Source organism: Apiospora hydei (genome assembly GCF_038363865.1).
Source record: "Apiospora hydei strain CBS 114990 chromosome Unknown utg000009l_segment0_segment0, whole genome shotgun sequence".
Lineage (NCBI taxonomy): Eukaryota > Fungi > Ascomycota > Sordariomycetes > Amphisphaeriales > Apiosporaceae > Apiospora > Apiospora hydei.
Window position 1 is genome coordinate 2,085,888 of NW_027117368.1, and position 23,747 is coordinate 2,109,634.

The 23,747-nt window shown below is 54.2% G+C and overlaps 7 protein-coding genes across 7 annotated transcripts; 2 read left to right on the forward strand and 5 right to left on the reverse strand.

The window, feature by feature from the left end:
* Nucleotides 1-304: 304 nt before the first annotated feature.
* PG997_012434 (uncharacterized protein) lies at nucleotides 305-2,855 on the reverse strand (the record flags this gene model as incomplete). Its single annotated transcript, XM_066816748.1, has 3 exons — nucleotides 305-637; nucleotides 703-2,675; nucleotides 2,744-2,855. The coding sequence occupies 3 exons, from the start codon at nucleotides 2,853-2,855 to the stop codon at nucleotides 305-307; spliced, it is 2,418 nt and encodes an 805-aa protein (XP_066662440.1).
* Nucleotides 2,856-3,743: 888 nt separating this feature from the next.
* Nucleotides 3,744-4,574, reverse strand: PG997_012435 (uncharacterized protein; the record flags this gene model as incomplete). Its single annotated transcript, XM_066816749.1, has 1 exon — nucleotides 3,744-4,574. One exon carries the CDS (start codon nucleotides 4,572-4,574, stop codon nucleotides 3,744-3,746), a length of 831 nt encoding a protein of 276 aa, XP_066662441.1.
* A 1,197-nt stretch (nucleotides 4,575-5,771) lies between these two features.
* On the forward strand, nucleotides 5,772-8,364 carry PG997_012436 (uncharacterized protein; the record flags this gene model as incomplete). Its single annotated transcript, XM_066816750.1, has 2 exons — nucleotides 5,772-6,974; nucleotides 7,033-8,364. 2 exons carry the CDS (start codon nucleotides 5,772-5,774, stop codon nucleotides 8,362-8,364), a joined length of 2,535 nt encoding a protein of 844 aa, XP_066662442.1.
* Nucleotides 8,365-8,926: 562 nt separating this feature from the next.
* On the reverse strand, nucleotides 8,927-12,920 carry PG997_012437 (uncharacterized protein; the record flags this gene model as incomplete). The annotated part of the gene is made up of 5 exons (XM_066816751.1): nucleotides 8,927-8,944; nucleotides 9,043-9,720; nucleotides 9,778-11,028; nucleotides 11,091-12,829; nucleotides 12,890-12,920. The coding sequence occupies 5 exons, from the start codon at nucleotides 12,918-12,920 to the stop codon at nucleotides 8,927-8,929; spliced, it is 3,717 nt and encodes a 1,238-aa protein (XP_066662443.1).
* Nucleotides 12,921-14,727: 1,807 nt separating this feature from the next.
* On the forward strand, nucleotides 14,728-16,530 carry PG997_012438 (uncharacterized protein; the record flags this gene model as incomplete). Its single annotated transcript, XM_066816752.1, has 1 exon — nucleotides 14,728-16,530. One exon carries the CDS (start codon nucleotides 14,728-14,730, stop codon nucleotides 16,528-16,530), a length of 1,803 nt encoding a protein of 600 aa, XP_066662444.1.
* Nucleotides 16,531-17,632: 1,102 nt separating this feature from the next.
* Nucleotides 17,633-19,539, reverse strand: PG997_012439 (WD repeat-containing protein srw1; the record flags this gene model as incomplete). Its single annotated transcript, XM_066816753.1, has 3 exons — nucleotides 17,633-18,981; nucleotides 19,034-19,161; nucleotides 19,214-19,539. 3 exons carry the CDS (start codon nucleotides 19,537-19,539, stop codon nucleotides 17,633-17,635), a joined length of 1,803 nt encoding a protein of 600 aa, XP_066662445.1.
* A 2,812-nt stretch (nucleotides 19,540-22,351) lies between these two features.
* Nucleotides 22,352-23,732, reverse strand: PG997_012440 (uncharacterized protein; the record flags this gene model as incomplete). Its single annotated transcript, XM_066816754.1, has 2 exons — nucleotides 22,352-23,581; nucleotides 23,646-23,732. 2 exons carry the CDS (start codon nucleotides 23,730-23,732, stop codon nucleotides 22,352-22,354), a joined length of 1,317 nt encoding a protein of 438 aa, XP_066662446.1.
* Nucleotides 23,733-23,747: the final 15 nt, after the last annotated feature.

Sequence of the window (23,747 nt, forward strand, 5' to 3'; positions counted from 1 at the left end):
TGATCGTTTATTTTCATTTTCTCGTTATTTGAGAGGGAGTACTGTATATCCACCAGAAATGTGCGTCCGAGGAAAGAGAGAGAGAGATGGTTCGACGACTATATACAATCGGCAAGCGACTTGTTTCTGCGCCTACCTTCTAGGTGGAACCAAATCCTCGAGATGCTCTAATTGTCTATGCCGCCGAAAACACTTTCGCTCAGAATATGCTGTCCTTCCATAGCATCTTAGAGCATATGGGGAAGGAGGGGGGTATACCACATTGTGTAGAAGTCATTATCACCTTAAAAGAGGCAATACATATCTACAACTCGTCGTGGCCTTCTTTGGCTTCTTGGTCTTCGCTCGACTTTCCGGGCTCCGGTGCAGCCGAGGAAGTCGATGCAGCAGAGGAAGAGGAAGCGGGTGGCGAGGCCATGTCGCTCAAGTCAGGCATAGCCATGAGCTTGACCACCAGGCTCGTCCAGCCGGTGAAGTGCTGGGTACGCTGGCCGTTGCCCGTCTCCGGGTCGTACTGCTCCCACGCGAAGCCGGTCTCTTCCCAGCTCTTGTACACCGTGTCCACCAGGTTCTTGCGCAACCGCGTGTACAGATCCGCCGCCTTTGCCTGGTATGGCCCGTTTTGCATAGCAACGTTCTAGAGGGAGATGGTAGTTAGCAGCCGACCTTAAGGCCAATGGGATTAGTAGGGAATTGACTTACTTGCAGCTGCACGACTGCGAGGTAGTTGAGAGGCATCCACACAGGGCTTCGCCAGTAATTTTCCCCAGTACCGTATAGGGGCGAGCTCTTGCTCAGGCTGCGGATACCGTGGGGGCTGAAGAGTTCGTCTTCGTTGCCAAGAAGGTCGAGGGTCTTGCCTAGGCGAGGGTCGTCGAGTTTCAATAGACCGACAAGGAAGGGGAACAGTGAGATGTACCCCTTGTGGCAGACCAACTGATGCTCTTCGAATTCATCAATAGTAGCATCACAGAAGCATCCCTCCTTCTCGGACCAATGGAGGTCCACAAGGTTGTGCTGAATGTTGTCGAGGTCTGTCTCGTAGTCCTTCGCATCATCGACCTCCCCAATGGCCTTTGCAACCGTGGAGAGGGTCTTGGCCATCAAGCCAACCCACGACATCAGGTCGACGTGAAGCTCGCCCGGGTGAGGTGGCTGTGGTCGTGGATAATCATCGAGGCCGCTGGTCAAGATGTGGGTAACGGTTCGTCCGCGCCATCGGTAGGCCTCCCGGCTAGAGTGAGCTTCCCGGTCATAGGAACGGATATCGCCATACTGTGTCTTCTTGAACCAGTAGAACTGGCGACGCAAGAGAGGATATAGTTCTTGCAAAAACTTGAGACCAAGAGAAGAATTCTCAACATGGGCGCTCTCCAACTTGATGCCCTGAGTTGCCAGAGTCTCTTTCTTGGCACCCTGGGTACCGTTCGCTTCCTTCTGCAGTTTATGCAAGAACTTTTCCACAATGAAGAACAGAGTAGGAGGGTTGGCATAGTGGGGGTACTGGACCTGGAAAGCTTCGGGGACCTTGCTTCGAGCCTCGGTACCAAGAATCTGTTCCCGAGCGATCCAGCCGTCGTCGTCCATCAGGTTGTACCAGCTCTTCACAACCTCCAGAGCGAGGTCCATGTCCCAGTCGGCAATAGGGAGAAGGTGGAAACCCTCGTCCCACAAGAAGCCACGTGGGAAGAAGGGTCGGGACGGAACGCTCGTGAATAGTTCGTAGGGGCCTTCCAGCTGCTCCTGTTTCTTGGCCCTGGCTGCCTCGGCCTCTTCCCAGAAGCCCTCATTCTCCTCTTCGTACTCGGGAGCATAGGAGCGATCGACCAGGTGTTGACCATTGAAGTATCCGATGCCACCAGCCAAGTTCGAGAGCATACTGCTGCCAAGTCTTCGGTATTTGTCATCCTTGAAGGGAGCCTGGGGCGTGAAGACTTCAGAGTACTTGTTGTTGAACGACTCGGAGGTCGACTTGATCTCGCGGGTGAGATCCTCGCTGGTGACCTCTTTTCCGGCTGAAGCGCTCGAGAACAAGACGTCGAACTCAAAGGGGCCCTTGAAAGTTTTCTGGATCATCTGCACGTTGCCTTCGGCAGGACTGTTGGCAACCTGATAGACTTGCCAAGGAGGAGGCGCATTTTCGGCACCGTATGTCTCGACAATCATATCTACGCTCTTCTTGAGCTGTGTGAAGAGCAGTGCCTTCCCTTGCCAGGCATGCTGCTCGGGTACAGTCATGGAGTTGACCAATGTCTTGTCTCCACCCCGGTCTGCTGAGAGAGGGTGGCTGCTGGTAGGGTGGTCTCCAGTTCCCTTGGTCACAACAAGCTTATAGTCGCCCAGGCTCGCAGAAGACCCCTTGAGGGTAACGTCGCCACTGAAGCCGTTATTCTCACTGTCACCCGAAACCTCAAGAGTGTGGCCTAGGCCTTCGGTATTGACATAAAAGATAACAGTCGTCTCCAGACCTTCAGCGGCGTCTTCGCGGGGCTCACCCTTGATACGGGCGGCCCAGCTTCCACCATGGGCGCCGCCCGGTATCTTGACGAGGCTCGTCGTCATGTCGATCGTGTTGCCGGAATCGTGGATTGTCTGGACGCCACCTTTCCGGGTGTCATATTCGTCCCAGCCGTAGCCGACCATGCCTTCGTCCTGCTCGCAGGTCCAGCGGAAATCTGTTAGAGAAACAATTGGTCAACACAAGTGCTACGTCTAGTAACCCGATGCGTCTGTCGCCACATACTGTGCTGAACATCTTGAAAGTTGTCGACCTTGGCCCACATGAGACCAGTCATCAAGCCCTGGGGGTGCGCGGGCGCATGCCAAAGTACAGGGTCGGTCGGTAGGGCCCCCATAGCAAGCTCTGGTTGTTGAGACGAGTAATCTCGGAATGGAGGATGGATTCATCGCCATCTTGGGCGTGGGCAAAGCCGGTGCCGCCAATGCCGAGTAGGAGGCAGAGAAAGAAGGACAGCAGCGCTGCCGCCACTTGGTTATGCGACGCCATGGCACAATGAGCACGAGGTCATTGGCGTCACTACGAAAACGTGCGTGTAGAGGGTGGCTAGGTCGAACGCCGGGCAGTCTTTGGAGGTGTGGTCTTCCTGCTTCGCCCAGCAATTGCAGCGATCAGTTGGGGAGGTGGTGGTGGGAAACCGAGCTCACAAAAGACACGACAGCATGGCAGCAAGTATTCTGGACACTGTGCCTGAAACTGACGTCGATTGGTAGCTGTGCAGCCTGTGCAGCCTGTGCTGTCCTGCCAGCCTCTAGCGTCATTCTCCAGGGCCAAGCTCCAAGCGCGGGGCATTGTTCCTGCTTCGGTCTTCTGTCCGATAAGTAAAGTAGCGATCGATAGCGATAACCGCCGCTAAACGTCAACAGACAGGAGGTGCAGCAAGCTGATGGATGGGTTTCGGAGCCCCTTGCATTCGCCATACCCATGGGAAGAGCTACCAAATAAGGGACATGGCATCGGATAGGAATGTTATTCATTCAGCCTCATGCTCCACCAGGGGCATCGTCCGTTCTGTTTTCGAGTTCGAGTAGTGCGACCGGGCATGGTATGGTGCTTTGTGCTAAGTCATTAGCAGACACGCGAGATCGACCTGGGAAAAGCTTGGTCACATGAAGTAGATTACAAGTATACACTTTGTGTTTGCTGTCTTGCAGTTATCCTATGCCTGCCTATGTTAGATGGCTACTGGGTATCATTCCGATCTGTCTCTACGCCTCCTCTACGCCTAATGATGTCCTGGACTAAGCGGCCTGTTGAATCCACCGATTCTGTTCATGTACTGGCGATACTCCGTCTTCTTCTCCTTTCTCACCGCCCCGACGTTGTTCCCCTTCACCTGCGAGCCCTTGGTGGTGCCGAATCCACCAAAGCCCATCATGGCAGCCATGTCCATGTCGGCCTCGACATCCACATCGTCCTCGCCCTCGCCCTCGCCCTCGTCCTCCTGGTCATCCCCCATAGCAGTATCATTTTCGTGTTGCGGAGTATGCCGTCTCTCTTCACTACCTTTGCCGACGTCGTCTCTGCTCTGACTTGCCCGTGAACTCTCCTCCCCCTTGCCAACGCGGAACGAGAGTGGCGTGTTGCCCCTGTCTGGCTGCTGCTTTGAACGTGTCGGCAGGTCGGCGTTGCGTTCCGAAGGGTTCGCCCGGCGAGGAGGGCTAGCGTCGCGCCTGTTCCCTTCTCTGCTGGGGAGGGCAGTGTCTTGGTCGCGGTGTCTCGATCTGGGCTCGTCTCGGTCATCCCTACGACGTCTATCGTGGTCTCTGTCGCGATCGCGTCCTCCGTAGCCTCGGTCATGGCCGCGGTCACCACGCGGCTGGTATTGGCGGTTGTCCCTGGCGTGGTCACGGTCTCTATCCCGGCGATCTCGCGAGCGGTCGCGCCGTTCTCTCCGAGGGGAGGCAGAGCGAGTTCTGTGACGGTCGTCTCTCCCAGCGCGTCTCTCCTTATAGCGATCGTGATCCGGGTCGTCCCTACGATTGTCCCGTGGGCCATCTCTGCGTCCACCATAGGCTCCACGGTCCCGGCCGCCCCGTCTAGGGTTGTCCGCCATGGTATGGTGCTGGAAGATAAGGATGGTTGCGACCGACGCGGTGTAAGTTTTTGTAGACACGGAATTTAGAATCGGAGTCGGGACGGAACGGGTTTGTAGAGATTGATACCTATGATGAAGAGGAATTGGCAGGCAGGCTTTGCGGGTGTTGTCGACGCTTCGAGAATTTGGCGGCCAGGAAGCTAGCTTGCAGGGATCTCTGCCATCAATCAGGTCGGCCTGTGGGGAAACGGTTAGTTGTGGGGCTGGTCCAGACTGAGGCGCCCTCCCAGAAATTGACCCCAAACCCCGCGAACAGCTGGACAAGTATATTAGTACTGCTCAGCAGTGCTTTGTCGTGTAGCTGTATCTATCTACGCTACAGGATCCTTCCACTGTTGCAATCGACAACAGCTGGAGTAGTTGTTGCCCCGGCGTAAGCCCCGAGAGACTACTACATCAACGTAGGGAAATCCTTATTCTGAGATGCCAGATATGTTTTGGCCGTCTGCATAGGGTATCGGAAAGGCGCTTCGAGGGGACGAATAGAGAGACAGTGTTAAATACTGAATGAATGTCCTTGCCGCACTTCTCTTTCAGCTCGCATATGCATACAACCTGCAAAGGCAATGGTAGGTGAGTGGTCGGTAAGTTCCGGTGACAGCTACTTGTAGAACCTTGATACATGCCTGAAGGCTGATGCCCTTAACAGACTGCCGGCAGGTTCTGTTTTCGCTAGGCACTCTGTTTCCAGCACTCCTGGAATCACAGGCATACGTAGTATTTCTCGAGAGCCAGTGGTTTGACCCAGCTCGGCGGTACCGAGTGACGTTGACCTCCCCCACCACCCCTAAGGTTAGTGCACCTGAATTCTATTCTGACTCGTCTCCTGTGAAAACGTTTGCGACGGCCAGGTACAGCTCTGCATTACACAATCTCCATGCGTCTAACTCGACACTAACAGGAACAAAGGTTTAGTGGACCACCACAGGGATCCGACTTGGGCTTACCTAGTATCTGGGCACTATGCAAACCACCTGATGATAAAAATCGTTGATTTGCCACATGACACCGCCACTAACAAATGCGCCGATGCGATGCGATGCGAACCCACCGGCCTCCCGGCTCAAAGGAGACACTCATGAACCAAAGCTGCTGCAAACCTCTCTGGATAATGAGAACATTGCCCACTGGCCTTGTCGGCGAGAGATAGTCGTCATGTCCCGCCCTCGGATCCTGTTCCTGGACGCCTACGACTCCTTCAGCAACAACATTGTCTCGTTGCTGACCGAGCTCCTCGCCGCCGACGTCGACGTCTTATCCATCGATGCGCCGGAACTGGCCCCGGCCTCCCCCGGCTTCCACGATGCGCTGAGACAAAAGCTCCGGCACTACCACGCCGTCGTCTGCGGGCCAGGGCCGGGATCGCCCACCTCTCCGGCCGATGTGGGGCTCATGAAGCACGTGTGGGAGCTCGAGGACCAGCATCTGCTCCCGGTCCTGGGCATCTGTCTCGGCTTCCAGAGTCTCGCCGTCAGCTGCGGGGCCGGAATCCGGAAACTGTCGACGACGGGGCTGCATGGCATGATCCGCGTCATTGACCACCGGCCACACGCGAGTGCCAATGACATCGCCGAGGGTAACATATTCCACGCTGTACCCCCTTTCAAGGCCACTTTGTACCACAGCCTGTGCGCCGATGTCGGACAAGACTCTGTCTCGGACGCCGACTGGGCAACGATGAGATGGACACTGCCGGCGAAAACCCCCGACGTGGTTCCACTGGCCTGGGTAGACGAACAACGTCCCGGCTTCGTGGAGCGCATCCTCATGGGGATGCGACACGCGACGAAGCCATTTTGGGGCTTGCAGTACCACCCCGAGTCGATATGCTCCGAACCGGCAGGACACCAAGTCATCAAGAACTGGTTCAGCGAGGCCATCCGATGGAGCGCGGCAAGGGGCAGAACCGTGGAGCCCAGCTTCTCTCTGCCCCAGTCTGGGTCTACGAAGCCCTGCTTGCTGTCTGGTCCAGTACTGGACCCCCGGAGGTGGGAAGAGCATAAGAGATGGCTACCGTCTCTCGATGGGTCGTCCAAGTACAGCTACAAGACGATATCTCTGCCACCGCACATCGAAGCCCCTGACATTGTGGAGATCCTACAACACAATAGCCAGGAACACATCATCCTGGACTCGGCCAGTGCTCATGCCAAGCGTATCGGTCTAGACGTGCGAGGGCGTTATAGCATAATCGCATTGGATGTCGATGAGGCCCTGCGGTTCGAGTATCATGTAGGTGACAAAACTGCCACGATTCGTGTGCCTTCGCAAGGGGATGCAGCCCTCCAGAGCGTGAATCTCGGCACAAGCTCCGTCTGGCACGTTCTGGCCGAGTTTCTCGAGACTCGTAGAGTCTCCGTTGGGGGTGAAGAATCACCCTTTGTCGGGGGGTTTCATGGGCTTTGTGACGTATGAGCTGGGCCTGGAGTGCATCGACGTAGACATTGTCGAGAAGAGGCAACACACCAGACCAGACTTGAGCTTTTCGTGGATAACCAAGAGCATCGTCATCGACCATCTGGAAGGAACGATACGCATTCAGAGCCTGCACCCGTCGCCCGTCGAGGCAAGCACATGGTTGGAGGAGACTCAGAATACTTTGGAGAGCTCGACTCTTTGGTCTGATGGGTTGAGGCTCAACACCGATAAGATCAAGGACATCGACAACCTGACGCCCCCTATCACGCCGACAGTCACCCCTCCTGCCCCGACCATTGTCTTGCCAGAACCATTCGTGTATGACTCCAAAGTACGCCAGTGCCAGGACTTCATCGCGGCCGGTGACTCGTACGAACTCTGCCTGACCGACCAGACAACAATCGAACGCACCAAAAGCCCCCACGAAGCAGCAGCGACTGGCTTGCCGATGACCAACAGTTGGGCACCCCCCAGCGCCACCAAGGTCCCGAGCTCGTGGCAGCTGTACCGCTCGCTCCGCTCGAGGCAGCCGGCCCCCTTCGGATCCTACCTCCGCCTCGGCGGCGCCACGCTCATCAGCAGCTCGCCCGAGCGCTTCCTCGAGTACACCGCCGACGGCCTGTGCTCCATGCGGCCCATGAAGGGCACAGTCCGCAAGTCCGACACCGTCGCCACGCTGGCGCAGGCGGAGCAGATCCTGCACGTGCCCAAGGAGGAGGCCGAGAACCTCATGATTGTCGACCTCGTCCGCCACGACCTGCACAGCGTCTGCGGGCCCGGCCACGTCACCGTGCCCCAGTTGCTCAAGGTGGAGGAGTACGCAAGCGTGTTCCAGATGATCAGCGTTGTCGAGGGCCAGCTCCCCGCGACGACCAACTCCTCCCCCCTCAACGACAACGACGACACGACCACGGCTACTGCATCGCCAAGGAGGCATCATTACACCGGCCTGGACGTCCTGGCCGCCAGCCTCCCGCCGGGCTCCATGACCGGCGCCCCCAAGAAGCGCAGCTGCGAGATCCTGCAGGGCATCGAGGGGGCCCACCACGGGGAGCGCAGCCTGTACTCGGGCGTCGTGGGCTACATGGACGCGGCGGGCCGGGGCGACTGGAGCGTGACGATCCGCAGCCTGTTCCGCTGGGACGACGAGACGGTGGCGAGCCCGCGCGACGGGCCCGAGACCGAGGTGTGGCGCATCGGCGCCGGCGGGGCCGTGACCGCGCTCAGCACGCCCGAGGGCGAAACGGAGGAGATGCTCGTCAAGCTGAAGGGTCCGTTGGGGATATTCAGCGAGCAGCCGCAGCAGCAGCAGCAGCAATCTCGCTCCTAGTAGAAAAACAAGGTCTACAACGTTCATCAATCATTTTCGGGCGGCGTTTCCTTGAGGAGGTTCCGCGGGCCCATTCCGTAATCCGGGTCATCTAGACGCATCAATGATACTCAACGTATCAGGGGACATGGCGTTACTTCAACACTTCGGGTAGTGCGCTGTTTGGTTACGGCGTTTTCTTTCAACACGGCTTGGTATACATTTATGGATTTGGATATGGCGGTGCATTTTCAGATGACGACAATAAAGACTCAACGTAGATCAGGATACCCTAAACGAACACCAGGCATCATCTAGACTCCATTGAACGGTGTCCCTTCCAACTGCCAAGCAGTTTACGGGTGACCAATTGGTTATCATACAAATCCGTGCCACATATAACACACTGGAAAGACAACGCTTGGGCATGAGTCTGGTCATTGTATACAGTGCATCAAAGAGCAACTCGAAAATAGTGATGTAGTCCACTCTCATCATGGAAAGGGGGGTGTGGTTCTCGCAAATATTCCACGCCGCCGAAATAAGCCATTACTCCCTAAACACTACCATCTCCAGTCTTTTCTCATATGTATTTGCGCAACTAGAAAGCAGGGATTTATGTCAGTATACCGGTACCTCGGGAAGCAGCCAAAGGTGCTGGCTGAGAGGATTTAAGGAGGTTGGAAGGGTGGAACTCACATCAAGGGTCAATGTTCGCGAGCTATTCACTTCCTGATCACGATAGACACCGACTAAGCTCTCGCTGTCCTGGAACAGACCCGTCTTGAGACTGATAACGATGAACTGCATACCAGGGCCGGCGTGGGTCCGGATGTAGTTCTTGATCTTTTCAACGTTGGCATTGTCCAAGGCCGCGTCAACCTCGTCGAGGACGAAGAAGGGACTTGGCTGGTAGCTGTGGATGGCGAACAAGAGGGCCAAGGCGGCCATTGTCTTCTCGCCACCAGACAGGTGCTCCATGTCGCGGAAGCGCTTGAGCGGCGGCATGGCATGGTATTTGATGCCAGAGAGATATGGGGCGTCGTTATCCTCCTCCATATCAAGGTAGGCCTGGCCACCCAGCGGGTACGCGTCTGAGCGCGTCAGGTCCTTGTACACTTGGGAGATCTGCTCAGAGATGTGCTTGAATGCCTTGTTGAACAGCTCGTAACGCTTGGCTTTGACTGCGTCGAACGCATCTTTAGCCACCTTGTGTGCGGCCTTGGACGCTTCCCACTCTTGCTCAATAGACTTGAGACGGGTCTCGACGGCCTCTAATCGCTCCATGGCACGCATGTTGGGATTGAGCTTCTCCAACTCGGACGTCAACGAAGAAATCTTTTCTTGCAGTTTCTCTTCGATGCTCGCATCCTCGGGCTGTTGAAATTAGCACTGGTTCATAAAGGGAATATACGCAGAGGTATATCGACTTACATCTCGGAGCTCTTCATCAAGGCTGTCGAAGTCGATTTCAATGCCATAATCGTTCATGGCTTCTTCCATGGTCTCATCGGCTTCGTCTACATCCATAGCATCCTCGTCGTCCCCATGCAAGACATTGGCGGTGTTAGGCAGGCTATCCAGGCTGCCCTCAGCCAGAGGGATATTGATCTGCTCCAGCCTACAGCGTTTTAGCAATGTATTTTTGCTTTCGCTGTTGGTCTGAACGTCGCGCTCAAGATCGTTGATGGCTTTTTGCCTGCTTTCAATGTCCTTGCTCCGCTTCTGGACTTCGGACTTGGCATCGTTAACCTTTTCTGTTCGCTTGGCATATTCTGCTTTTCGAGTCTCAAGCTCCTCTTGTAAGGCTTCGAGGGTATCTCGGTCGGTGCCCATAGACTCCTCAATCACCGCCTTCTCTGCTTCGTAGGTCTCGATGTCTTTTTGAACCCGCTTGAGCCTATCTTGCATCTGCTGGACTCTTCGCTCCGTGTCGGCGTGCTTGGACTTCTCCCAATTAAGGCTGCTGTTCAGCCGCGACTTCTGGACCTCAAACTTGTTGCGTTTCTCAGCAGCCTCCTGCTCCAAACTGCCTTGTTGAGCCTCGTACGCACGAATATCGCTATAGCCAAGTCTTTGACAGAAGTCCGCGAAGATTTTGTCTTCGACCTGAGCAATCGCAGCTTCGAACTTTTCAACCGACGCCCGCGTCTTCTGAAGCTTGTTATCCTCTTCCTTGTACTTGGGCTGCCACTCCTTAAGTTGACGCTTGCCGTTATCCAGTTCTTTCTTCTTGCTGCTCAGGTTTTGCTCGTAAGCTTGCAGTTCTCGCCGGGCAGAAGTGAGATGTTGCTCGAGGCTCGAGAGCTCGAACTGCAGGTTTTCTTCAGCGGTGCCACGACGATCAGTCTTCGGTAGTTTCTCGATTTCCTCCTTGTACTTGTCGGCCATCTTGTATAGATTTTGAACATCATGGTCCTCGAAGCGTCGCTTGCCTTTGGAATGATCGACACGGCCACCGGTCATGTTGCCGGACTTGTGAACAACAGCACCCTGAAGCGTTACAGCTTTCACGTGGATTTTTCGAGTATAGCATATCTCGCTCGCAACTTTCAGGTCGTCACAAACAACCGAGTCGCCACAGGCATGAGACATGGCACGCTCGAGCGAAGAATCGAAGTCGATGGTATCGATGGTCAAGCGCGAACCGGGATGTCCTTTGACAGCAGGATTGATGGTGCGAACCTTGACATTGTCCAGCGGTATGAAGGTCAGGGGAAGAAACGTTTGGTCTTGAGATACTGCACACATTCGCGGCCAGTCTCTGTCGTGTCGACAATGACAGAGTCGAAATGCATTCCGAGGGCCGTGATGACAGCCTCGTCGTATTTCTTCTGCTTGGGTTTGCACAAATCGCCAACGCGACCCTTGACGCCTGGGTACAAACGTTTGAGCTCAGTGACCATTTCCTTCATCCTAGCCTCCTTGTTGTTCTGGCGTATGCCAGCGTTGGCTTCATCAATCTTCTTGAGCACATCCTGTAGCTTTTCGTCAAGCTCCGTTCTTCGTTGATTCGTTCTCACCCGTTCGGACTGAATCGAGTTGAACTCCTTTTTCTTGGCGTCGATATCCGTCGACAGCTGTTTGACCAGAGCCTGTGTAGCATCTCGACGCTCCTTGATCGCGACAACATCGGACTCAAGCTTCTCCACGCCAGCCTGATAGGTCTCAACCTTGCCTTTGAGGCTGTTCACCGTAACCTCGTCTGTTTTCAGTTGGCGGGTCAGGTTCTCCAGCTTGGCTTGATTCTCAGAAGACTTGGCCATGGCCTGCGCGCGTAGGGTGTTGTACTCTTTGCGGTCCGCGTCACTCAAAGCCTGGCCTTGGTTCTTCATCGTCTCCTTCCACTGGTCTTCATACTGCTTCTGGGCTTTTTGGGCAATGCCAAGGTCCTTCTCGATCTTGGCGATGGCCGCAGCCTGTTCCTCGCGTTCCTTGTTGACCGTCTCGACCCGCCTCCGGAGCTTTTCTGACTCTTGCTGAGTTTGCTGGATTTTGGCATCGATGGGAACAAGGCTCGCTTCTTTCTCCTCGAGGTCCCTCTCATGTTTCTTGATCTGACGCTCGACCTTGTGCACCTCTTTAGCTGCCTCGACTTGACCCCTACGAGCATTCTCGAGTTTCTTTTCGAAGGCCTCGACATTTCGGCGGAACTCCTTCAAGTTCTCTTGGTGCTCCTGGATCTTTGCGCTGGACTCGTCCATGACGCGCTGGAACCGGTAGAGTTTCCATAGGATGTGCGTCACAATGGCAGCATTTCGTTCTTCGGTCTTGGTTTGGAAGTTGTCGGCCTCCTTCTTCTGCTCCTGGTACTGCTTGAGTTCCGAGTTAATGCCACGGCGGCGCTGAAGGTGGAAGTTGGACTCCTCGCCAGTCTTTTCGGCATTGGCTTGCAGCTCTTCGTATTCGGCTTTGTAGTCCAGACTGCCTGATATTTGCTCAATGAGGCGCGTGAGGTCCTGGGGGGATTGGCCGGCGATGGCCTCCACATCTCCCTGAAACACGAGGAAATTGCGCGCCTTGATCAAGATGTTCTCGGACTCCAAGGAGTCGTTGTATTGTTGGGCGGTAACGGCGCGATCGTTGATCCGGTACTCGCTGGAACCCGAGGCTGTAATGGAGCGCTTCCATCGTTGTTCGTCGCCAGCATCGTCCTCGTATACAGCCATGACCCAGGCCGTCTTCGGGTCGCCGCGACCAGGCCGCTGGGAGTCTTGCGCGTCTCCATTTGCGTCTCCGTTCGTGTGGCCGTTGGTAGCGGGAGCATCGGCGGAGCCGTCATCGTTAATTTTGGAAGTTTTGAGCACGCGGCCGCGGTAGACCAAATCCTTGAGATGAGAGGAGCGAAGATGCGAAGACTTTATACCCAAGACGAAGGATATAGCATCCATCGAATTGGATTTGCCTGATCCATTGGGGCCGATGATGGACGTGAAGTAGGAGTCGCCGAATAGTAGGATGTGGTGTCCCTTGTAGGACTTGAAGTCTGGTTTCAAGTCAGCTTAACCGACAGCAACGGGAGGGATCATGAAGGCGAGCGACGTACTATAGAGCTCCAGGCGTATGAGCTTCCCCATCTTGACTGCACTGTGCCTGCGACACTGCTGCTGATTGTCAACTTGGGAGGATCGTAAGGACGCGCGACGTTTTGCGACAACGCGCCTAAAGGTTTAAGGTGGGGAGTTGGTTATGATGGCGGGCGTGCGGCAATCAAGGTCCTCCCGGCAAGGACATTTCAGATCGCGAACAAATCCAATTAGAGGCGCGGGCAGGGAAGGAAAAAAAAGTCTATACAGAGGACACCGGGGAGGGGAGTAATTGGTGAGTGATTTTACAGTCGTGGGTGAACTTTTGGAGTTCCTGTCGCTAGGTAGGTAGCGGTATCGCGAAGTAATGCTAGCAACAACCAGCTTGCTTGCCTCAGTGCTGGACTTGCTCTAGGTAGCTCTCAGCCTGGGACAATTAATTGACCCCAATGCATAAAGTCGGATGCTTCTGCAGCGCGCGGTGGGGGACCTCACACGCGTAGGAAGGTACCAATCTGACCGTGGACGCGTTGCCTGTCAATAGAGCTTTCTGTCAGTTGCGAGGTCCTGCCGGCCCGACAAGCATGCTTGATCGGGTCCGTTTGATACGGAAGCAAGCCAGTATCACGTATGAGGTAGGTACGTTGGCGTTGACGTTGACGCTACAGGCACCCGATTGCAGCTGGGATTGAGGTCCTAAAAGGTCCGGGTGGGAGTGACAGGAAACCAGACCAGATCTACACACGCTCCACTATGGGGAAGCCAGAACCAGTGCTGTACCTGTGTAGGTACTTTCCTGTGTACCTAACACAGGACTGCCTAGGTGGCTTTGCTCTGGGCCTCTGGTTGTGCAGCAGCTGCAGGTCAGACGTCACACTCTCTGGAGCATAACACCGGGGCCAGGCCAGGTTTTCCTCAGGTCCCAACGTTCGATCTTATGCAACCGGCTTGCCATCGTCATATGAGGGCTCCGAGAGGACCGAATAAATACCAGTCCTGTTGCATACTTGCCGGCGAAAATTGCAATTGCCCGCAAGGTGGTGTTCCTATTGACGTGTCCCCGTGTGCTCCCTGGCACAGACACAAGCAGGCAGATCACCCAAAGCTTCTACCCTGCCTGACCTAGCCACTTTAATGGTTGATAGCTGCATCTATTTTCGATCTGTGCCATACATACATCATACCCTCAGACTCACATTCTTGCCCGGTCCTCTTTTTCGTTTGCGTCGAGTCCGAATTATTTAAAGACCCGGGCATTCTTGACGGGATAGCTGCTAAAGACCGTGCCTCAGTCATTTGAACCCCAATAATTTGACCTTGTCTTTGCAGCCTGCGAGTAGCTGTAGGCGACTGTACCGATTCCACCACGGTGCCGGCCAATTACAAGCCGTCAATACGACACGATCCTGAGCCGCAATCGTCTAGAGGACGACGACGGCAGCAAGGCCGCATTATCTAGCCAAACTTCGCCGAATACAAAGGATAATCTGCCTCCACACCTCAACAGCTCTATCACCACCGCACGCTACTCAGTAGTCACACGTGCCGGACCCTGTATCCAACCGGGTCACAAGCTCAGCACGCAACCACCCCCTACTCGGCAAACTGACGCATACACAGCATACTCGACGACGACACTTTCCCAGCTCCAGATATCCTGCTACCGGCAGTGCATATTGCATATCATTTGGAGAGTGCCTCCACCCCCTAGTGCCTGTCCTTGCCTGTCTTTGCCCTTAAAGGACCAGAGACCCCTCCAAGCGATCGTGAGTGTCCCCAAACTTCATTCCAGTCCTTTTCTGTTCAGATGCTTGTGCATATCGTTCGCCTTGGGTTTGCCCCAGAGTAATACGCACATATGGCTGACGTGCTTGTCCTCAGAGGAGCCAACGCTCCCCGTCGTGTCTCCTTCCGCAACGACCTCGAGCGATACCCCTTGCACACTATAGCAGAAATGGCCAACCTGGGAAGCGATCCCATGCCTATACCGGCCGCGAAATCAGATGGAGGCCTCACTGACGGCGACACGGCGGCCACATCCGATGGGGCTGGCACGCCACCGCTTGCCGCCTCTTCATTAGAGCCTGCCGTTGGTGACACCCCTATTCTTGAGCCTCAGCAGAGCCCGCGCCTGTCAAGGAATCCGTCTTTCTCAAGCAACAACTCTTATCAAGAGGACTGGGACGCTTTCCCTCCTTTAGACCGACTTACGGTCCTCGACCTGCTGGGAAACTTTGCTTTGCCCCAGCAGCTCGAGAAGATCCAGCGGGGCCTTTCCGCGCAGAGAGAGAAGGTGCGCAAGTCGCGCGCCGCCCTCAAGTCCAAGAGCCAGGGGGCCAAAGAACGCATGGTGGAAGAATGGCGACGCCGCGTGCCTTCGGCGGAGGAACAGCTCGATCGTTATCGCTCGCGAATGGAAAAGAGCGTGGAGAAGCTCGGCAACCAATGGAATGATACCAAAGTCATCACCCTGCGCGAGAAAGTCTCCTTTATCTGCGCCGTCATGAACATCTTCATCAGTGGGTACCTGATCGGCGGCTACCCCGAGTATTTCCACATATGGTACTCGGCTCAACTGGCCTACTTTATGCCAATCCGCTTCTTCACGTACCGCCGTCGTGGCTATCATTACTTCCTCGCCGATCTCTGCTATTTCGTCAACTTCCTGCTCTTCTTCAGCATCTGGGTATTTCCTTCCTCCAAGCGCCTCTTCACCGCCGCCTACTGTCTCGCTTTCGGCAACAATGCTGTGGCCATCATATTGTGGCGCAACTCGCTTGTATTTCACAGTTTCGACAAGGTCACATCCCTTTTCATACATATCATGCCCTGTGCCACGCTTCACTGCATCGTGCATCTCCTTACACCGAAAGTGCAACAAGCCAAATTCCCTGCTGTATGGGCCGTCAAGACGGCCCCAACCGGGTCCGCAACTGCGTACGCAAACATCTTCTCAATGCTAGGGTGGAGCACCGTTCCATACCTGGTCTGGCAGCTGTCATATTACTTCCTCATCACGGTGCGCCGCCGCGAAAAGATCGCTGCCGGCCGCCCTACCTCTTACACGTGGCTCCGGAAATCCTACGCCAAGACATGGATCGGGAAAATTGTCCTGTCGTTGCCCAACGCGTTGCAGGAGCCGGCCTTCATGTTTGTCCAATACGCTTACGCCGTGCTGACGATGATACCCTGCTCGCTATGGTTCTACAGCCGCTGGGCGTCTGGCACTTTCCTAGTAGTGGTCTTCTCATGGAGCATCTACAACGGTTCCACCTTCTACATCGACGTGTTCGGCAAGCGCTTCCAGAAGGAGCTCGAGAACATGAAGGCCGAGGTGCAGAAGTGGCAGTCCAGCCCTGAAATGATGCTCCAATCACCCCTCTTGACGCCCATGCCCGACGGCAAACCTGCGCCCCTTGATGCCGCAGCGGCAGCGTTTAGGCAAGAGGATCGTGCAGCCAAGGAAAGCACTATTCGCGTCGTGGACCCTGCGACCAGCAAGTCGATGGATGTGGACCAGATCCCGATGCTGAATGATGAGAAAACCCAACCAGCTGACGCTGAACGAGAATCCGATGTGATCTCGACCTCCATCGACGCCGACTCGGGCGCCAGAGATGTGACAAGAGAGCGAAAGTCCCATGCCACAGGTGCATCATGAATTAGATGACGTATCATTGCTGAATTTGCATACACGCACTCTCTCCACTTATAGGCAAATGTTGGCGTTGGCGTTGTGACACATGGGCTATCACCTTTTCACCACGGTTGGAGGACATCTTTGGTGTTTTCTGGTTTCTTTCTGGCTCTGTATTTGGTGAGGTGCGAAGTGCATTATGGTTAATTATAACAGCAACAGGGTGGGTTATTTTGCAGCTACCGGGCGTTTCCTGTTCAGACCACAATACAGAAACTTAGGATACATCCTTGAACGGGAAAAGATTGGGAGATGGGAAGAAGGCGGTTCCGAATGCAGGATTAGGCAGTTTCCTACGGAGTTGTCATGATTAGTATCATGTTTTTTTAATCGATACCCACACCCCCTGATGGATGAGATGAAGATTACCTAAACATAACATAGCCTCTTGCTCTTATGACAGAACCGCCAATAATTCCCCTGGTGCAGAAGACGTATACCCTTGAGAGTCGTGCTTGGTACATCACTAGTAGCTAACCAGGTATCTCTACTACGACCGAAATGCAAATGAGATAACCAATACGCTAAATTCGTATCTATTATCGTTACGAGAGTATGTGTTGATGTGCGGCTGCAAGGTGCCAATGGCGTCCACATCGTTGTAGAACCACATTGATCTACTCTACTGGCATACCGTAGCGTTTCGCAATCGGCGCATGGTGTCTGCTCGGGAAATCGGCTTTCTTTCAGACACAGCGCTCTCCTCTCTCTCCCTCTTTTCCGCCGTATCGGAAGATGAGAGCTAAATCCATGAGCTGCGGTTGTGCAAACCTCGCTAGCCAGATGAACCTTGGTTCCTGCAAGTGCAATGTGCCTTGCCATGCCATTACCATGGCGAATGCTCGGAAAGCCAGATCCATACCTAAAACGCCAATAAATGCAACAGTGCCCTTGGGGTATTCCTTGTGAAATTCGTCAACATGGACCGTCTAGTCGTAACCACGGATTTGAAAGGTGTCCGTTTCATTATAAGCACAATGGTGTTCTGAGTCGAGCTTTCGTACGTAAACAGAAGGAGTTGGGAGTTGGTGGTCGACTCTGTTTCATCGAATAACACCCCAGTCGGCTAGCCTCCCCCACCGTTGTCGTTCTCATCCCTGGCGCCCGGTCTCCTTCCGAAGATAGACCAGAATCGTAATGTCTCGTCTCCGGCTCCAGTGACCACCGTACGGCCGTCTGGGCTCATCGCCAAGTAGAGTACACGGTATGTGTGGCCGGTGAGACTCACAACCTGGGTCATAGATGGGTATTTCCAGACAACAATCTGGTTCTGACTGTAGCCGTGTGTCGACACAATCTCGTTGGAGTTCTTAGACCATGCAATATTGCACACTTGGCTGCCCGTATCGACTTCATTGATGACAGTCCCTCGTACTGTGTCGTGGAATATGATCCTCCTGTCAGCGGTACCGCCGCCAGACGCAAGAAGACCTCTTTGGTGTGGCGACCAGGCAATCGCCTTGACCGCAGCCGTATGGTCCGAGAATTTCCATAAAGGCGTATCGGTGAGTTTGTCCCAGACCATCAGCTTATTGTCGTTACCACCACTGGCCAACTGCCCATCGTCACAGTTCCACTTGAGCCCACACACCTCCTGTTTATGGCCAACGAGCTTCTTCATCCATTGATCGGGCGCCCGGACATCGCGGTGATAGATAAGCCGGTCTCTTGATCCCGACGTCAGGACATGGGAATTCCACGCCAAAGAACCAACTCGGGCAGTATGACCAGTCATGGTTCTTAACCTCCTCGTCTTCTCAGCGTCCCAAATCTGGACTAATCCCTTTCCTGTACCAATGGCAAGATGTGTTCCCTTCTGAATCCACGACACGCTGGTGACTGTGTCGTCTTCTAATGTGCAGAGCTTGTTAACTCTACTCGTTTGGGCATTCCACATATAGACACTGGAGCCTAATCCCACACCAAGGACGTTTGCACTTCCCCAATCCACCAGATTCAAATAAAAGTCGTCGGCTAGATCGGGTGCATCTAGAACCTTGTACGGGACCTTGGAGACGGCACGAGGCTGCCGCCGAGGGCTAAGAAGCATCTGTTGGCTGCCGAAGCGGACTGGCGATAAACTGTAAATCTCGGACCTGGTGTCCATATTGGGGCCATGGCGACTCTGAGGTGTACGTGAAGGTGTGGGGTGGCCGGCGATATTCGTGTGGTGCCGTGGTGACATGTATGAGAATAAGTTCTTGTGTGGCGTGGATGGGGTGAAGGTGGACGGTAAAGAGGGAGGAGGGACATTGGGCGGAGTATGCGACCTCGTAGGATCGTGTACCCGCGTAGAGTGGTTGGAGGCAGCGTGGTTGCCCTCCGGAGATAGTGTGGACGGTGTTGCCTGGGGTATTGTGTTCTCGAACAGTTCTGATCTTAGCAAAGTAGAGAACGTTCGGTTGGCTTCCTCCGCTGATAGATGTTAGTCTCGAGAAAGATCACGTCGCAATGGGAATCCACTTACTCCTTTGAAAATGAAGCTCGCCGTGGGGTGTGCGCTTCTTTTGTCTTGAAGGTGTCGCAGGGGAGCCTTCGTCATGGAGCAAGCTGAAGCTCGCTTGCAAGTCCTGCCCCGACCTCGAGGGAATAAATCTGGAATCGGGTCAGCCCTGATACATGCGTCCATGCCCAAAGATATACCAACCTGTCGCCGTTGATCCTTTGCCGCTTCCTGCTAGGGCTAGCAGCAGGTGCGCTGTCTCTTCGGTCGGCCGAAAGTTCTCTTGACAGTGCCCTTGACAATATCTCTGGATCTAAACCACTGATGCTCCCATCGCGACGCATGTGTCGGGAAGACCTGGTGTTGATGAGATCGCCATTTGGCTTTGCTTCCAAGCGACCGCGCTCCGAAGGAGGCGGCGGTGTCGACATGCGCGACCGCGTGGATTGGGCGGGGCTATTGGTATCGTGAGCTGATCGCTTGGCCGGCAGCGCCGTCATTGCCGCCGCCAGCTCCGACTCCAACGTCATGTTCGGTTTGGCTGGGAAAGTGGGATCGCAATCGACCAAAGTTGGCAAGGCAGAAATGCGGTGCTGATGACGATGTTATGGAACGTGAAGTTGCCGATGTTGGTGGAGCAACGCAGGTCCCCTGGGGCAAGGCGCTTGGCAATAGCGTTGATGAAATCGAGTTAGGGTGGCGCTTATCGAGTCGAGGTGACAGGTATAATGTGAATCGCCCCGAGGGTTGCGCAGTTAAAGAGTGGCTGGTAGTCGGTACGCAGATCCAGAATCCAGGAAGACCTTCATAAACCTCGGTCGTCTGTGGTACTCGTGCCGGTCTCCCTGATTGAAGATGCCCCTCCTACTGGCGGTTCTTCGATCGCATGCTCTTCGAAATTGGCGAGGATTGTTGCGAACGATGCGGTATCCGATGTTGAAACGGACCAGTGTCGACGGAGGCAATTAGGTGCAGGTTCGATTGATCGATCGCTGATGGTAAGCTGATTGTTGTCGAGGCGGATAGGCAGGTCGCGGACGGTCAGTGCCGGTATTGTTGTTCGGTGGAGAAAGGTGTCGCTATGGGAATGGAAGTTGACCAGGTCTGAAATATTTCAAAGCGGTAATAGGTAGTGTAGGGTTTGACTCGGATGCGGCGTATAGGTTGGTCTGCCACAGCAGATATGGGGGAGGGACAGAGAGGGAAGGGAGAAAGATAAAAAGAGGGAATGGTGAGAGAAAGAGGAATTGCGAGGTGAGGTTGAGGTTGGGTTTGGCGTATGAAGGTTGAACGAATGCTTGGACTTGGAGATGGCGGCTCGAGTGATGGAGGTGAGAGTTTCCCAGGTTCAGTTGACTGTGAGTGCACTGCACGGCTGCTGCTGCTGCTGCTGCTTGTTGCTGCTTGTTGCTGCTTGTTGCTGGCTGCCTTTCTCTTTTCTCCCTCACGTTCGGGCTGTTGCTCTAGTGCATTCCACCCAATCAAATGACAATGGGCAGTCGCGGGAGCACGGACCCGGCGCATCTCCATTAGCCCAACAGGGAAACAGTCCCATAAACCTTAGCTCCAAAAGCGCTCTCTTGTTCTCCTCCGCCTCCCTCCCCCCCCTCCAAATGCCACCTACGTTGGATGCGCCTCTACCGCGACGCGCCTGTCTCGTTCTTGTTATTGGTTTCCATTAAGCCATGCACATTATCACTGTTTACCCCCCCTTATGGAGACCTCAGGTGTTCAGGTGTTTCTTTTCTCACACCACCCGATAGCTTTGCATATAGTTTTTGAATAATTTTCTTATTTTACTTTTTGGAAGTAAATCAACCCGTGAGTCTGCACCGGGGCAATAATTGCTTGCAGAGTGTTGTTTTGTTTTGTTTTGTTTTCTTGCAAGATTGCTGATTGCAGCCGTGTTCACCATGACTGGCATCCATGCCCCTTTGTGACGCTTTGTGAGTGATTGTTGGACAACAGTCCAGTCCGGTGGGCAAACTCGATTGTCTTTCATCTCAATGGTATGGAGGGTACCCACGGAGTAGAGTATGGGGAATCGAACGCGTTGGCGAGCAATGTGTCTCTCTTTAGGTGGCTGGGTAGCCTGGGCGCGTCATAAGTCTATTGGGGTCACATCCTCGCGAAAAACATAATCTGCTCCCTGCCATTCTGCTATTATATCCAGTGGCTGGGGCTTTCCTATTGGCACCTTCAAGGCCATGTTTATAGTACGAATTCGCGTGGCTAATGCACATGTGCATCTACATGCATGCTGGGCTCTCTCAGTTGGTATACCGCATATGTATCCGTGAGACCTGCATCTACCTACTGGCTACTGGCCTATAGCTGCTGTGCCTTTACTAGGTATAGAAGCTACCATCAATGGCTTACCTGGTTGGACAGTGGCGCAACAAAAAAAAAAAAAAAAAAAAAAAAAGACTACCCAAAGGCAGCAGCTACTGTTCACAAGATTCTTATAAGTCCAAAAATGAAAGAAGTATACAGGTAGGATATACTGCGAGATCTTCGGTCCTCCAGGCTCCTCCAAAACAAATGGGCCTGCTTCCAACTGGCAAGCGACGTGTGTCGTGTATGGATCGTGTACTCATGTGATGAAGCTGTCGCGCTGCTTGCGGTTGTTTATTTATAATGGTCTGATGTTTGTTAGTCCGAAGGGGGAAATCCCACACGCGATTGTGCACGTCCTTACTGGCCCATCGCGGCTCTTTGCTCACCCCTGGGCCCTGGCCGGCCGTTGTTTCGGGTCGGCCCCGGACTGGGCCGCAGTACCTCTTACTGGCCCTTATTGACTGGTCAATCTGCTGAACAATGATACCCATGCAGCAATCATCACCTGCTGTTTCCCCAATAAGTCGTAAAGAGTAGATGTATGGCACAACAAACTGTAGTTTACACAACTGCCATGTTACCAGAGCTCCCTTGATTAGCAGTCACAGGCATTACAGCGTAGGCAAAAGTGTACTGCATATCACTTGGTCTATAGGGGGCGTCTGTACCTACTTGGGTACATGTATGTAACGTTCGCTGTGTATTTTTGGCATTCCTGAGGCTTAACGCATTTGCAGCGCTTATACCTGCTGATCTATCTGCTAGGAATAAGTGCTGCTCTACTGAGTCAATCTCGGAAAAAATAAAAATAAAATAAAGGAACGAGGCCTGCCCGGTGCTAGTTGTGCACTCTCAAATGCACTGCTGCCAGCCTGGTATTATTATCCCACATGAAGATTACAAAACCGTGCGTTAGAATAAAGAGAAACGGGTTCTCCATGTTTTCGGTGTATGGCACGTCTAGACGTCTTTGCCTCGACTGAACCGCCATCACTTCCCGAACTCCTAGTCAAATAAATCGCCTGCCTTCTGCCGCCGCCGTGTCCGCCCCTCAAGTTTGTCTGAGAATAGCTCTTTGCCCGCATTGCTGCCAAATTTGTCGGGGAACAACTCCTTAGCCGTTTTGCTCGCACCTTTAATGGCAAAGCCTTGATCAGAACCTCGCTGGTTGGCCGCACCCCGGATGTTGATTCCGGATCGGGCTGCAGGGTCGGTAATCCTGTCTGCGAGCCGCCCACCAGGAACAGTCACCCTGTCCTCCAGCCTCTTGCTCCGAGGCTGAGGCTCGTCGTCTTTGTTATCGTATAGAGGAAGAGCGAAGCGACTCGACAGATACGATGATGTGGCATCTGCGTCCTCCAGCCTGTTACCTTCCGAAAACAACGTTTTCTCCGGGAACAGTTCTTTGCTCTTGTCCTCTCGGGAAAGGCGTTCTTTGATGGCCTTGGCGCCTCGGCGGTTCTTTCGGGCAGCTTCGTCTGCTGAACGAGCGCGCATGTCCAGATCGTCATCGCGGTCGCGCATGGGAGATGCCGACCGATCCCTTCGTGAACCACTTCTCGCGCTAGTTCCCTCCGGAAAGAGCTCCTTGGAGCGGTTGCTTTCGCGGTATGATGATCTGCGGTTGCCGTCTTCGGTTGGTGTGCGCGAGCGCCGATATCGTGTCTGTGGGGTCGCAGAGCGAGCAGTAGGCACGTCTACATCATCGTCGTACATGTTCGCACTATAATGCTCCCTTTGCTCGTCATCATACGAGCGCCGCCGGGGGCGACGCCCGTAGCGCTCACTGTCACGGTCACGATATCGCTTCCGAGTTTCCGGGTCATATTCGGGGTTCAGAAGGTAGAATCGGCTTCTCTGAGCGGCTCCAACCTGCTTTTTATCCGAAGCAACTGCGAGTCGTATTTGTAGCGCGACCTCGGTCCTTTTCGAGAATCCCTTCGCAGGAAGTAATTCCAATAGAGGCAGTTGTGTCACATCGCCGATCTCAACCGCTGCCAAAGCCACCAGCGCCCCTTGCGCAATAGCTTCGGAGGGGAAAATCAGGTTGGCTGAAGAATCGTCAATCCATTCAATTCTTTCGAACCTGCTGTCGGGATAATGTTCGGCGACATATGCCTTGACCTCTTCTGGATTAAGAACATCGAGTCCACGGACGTGGACCTTGTTGGGAAGTAAAGTCTGCGATTCCGGTACTTCGTCGGTAGTGGCCGTGTCCACGACTTCGCCAGGCGACTAAATATGCGTTTCCTGTTAGTATAGTAAAGACGGCCAATGTACGTCACGAACCGGTACTTACTGGAGTGTCTTGAGGTTGAGTGGCGGCTATGGGCTCGTCAGCGACGAAATCCACATCCATCTCAATATCCAAGTCCATGGCATCCATTGTTGCGGCTTTGTT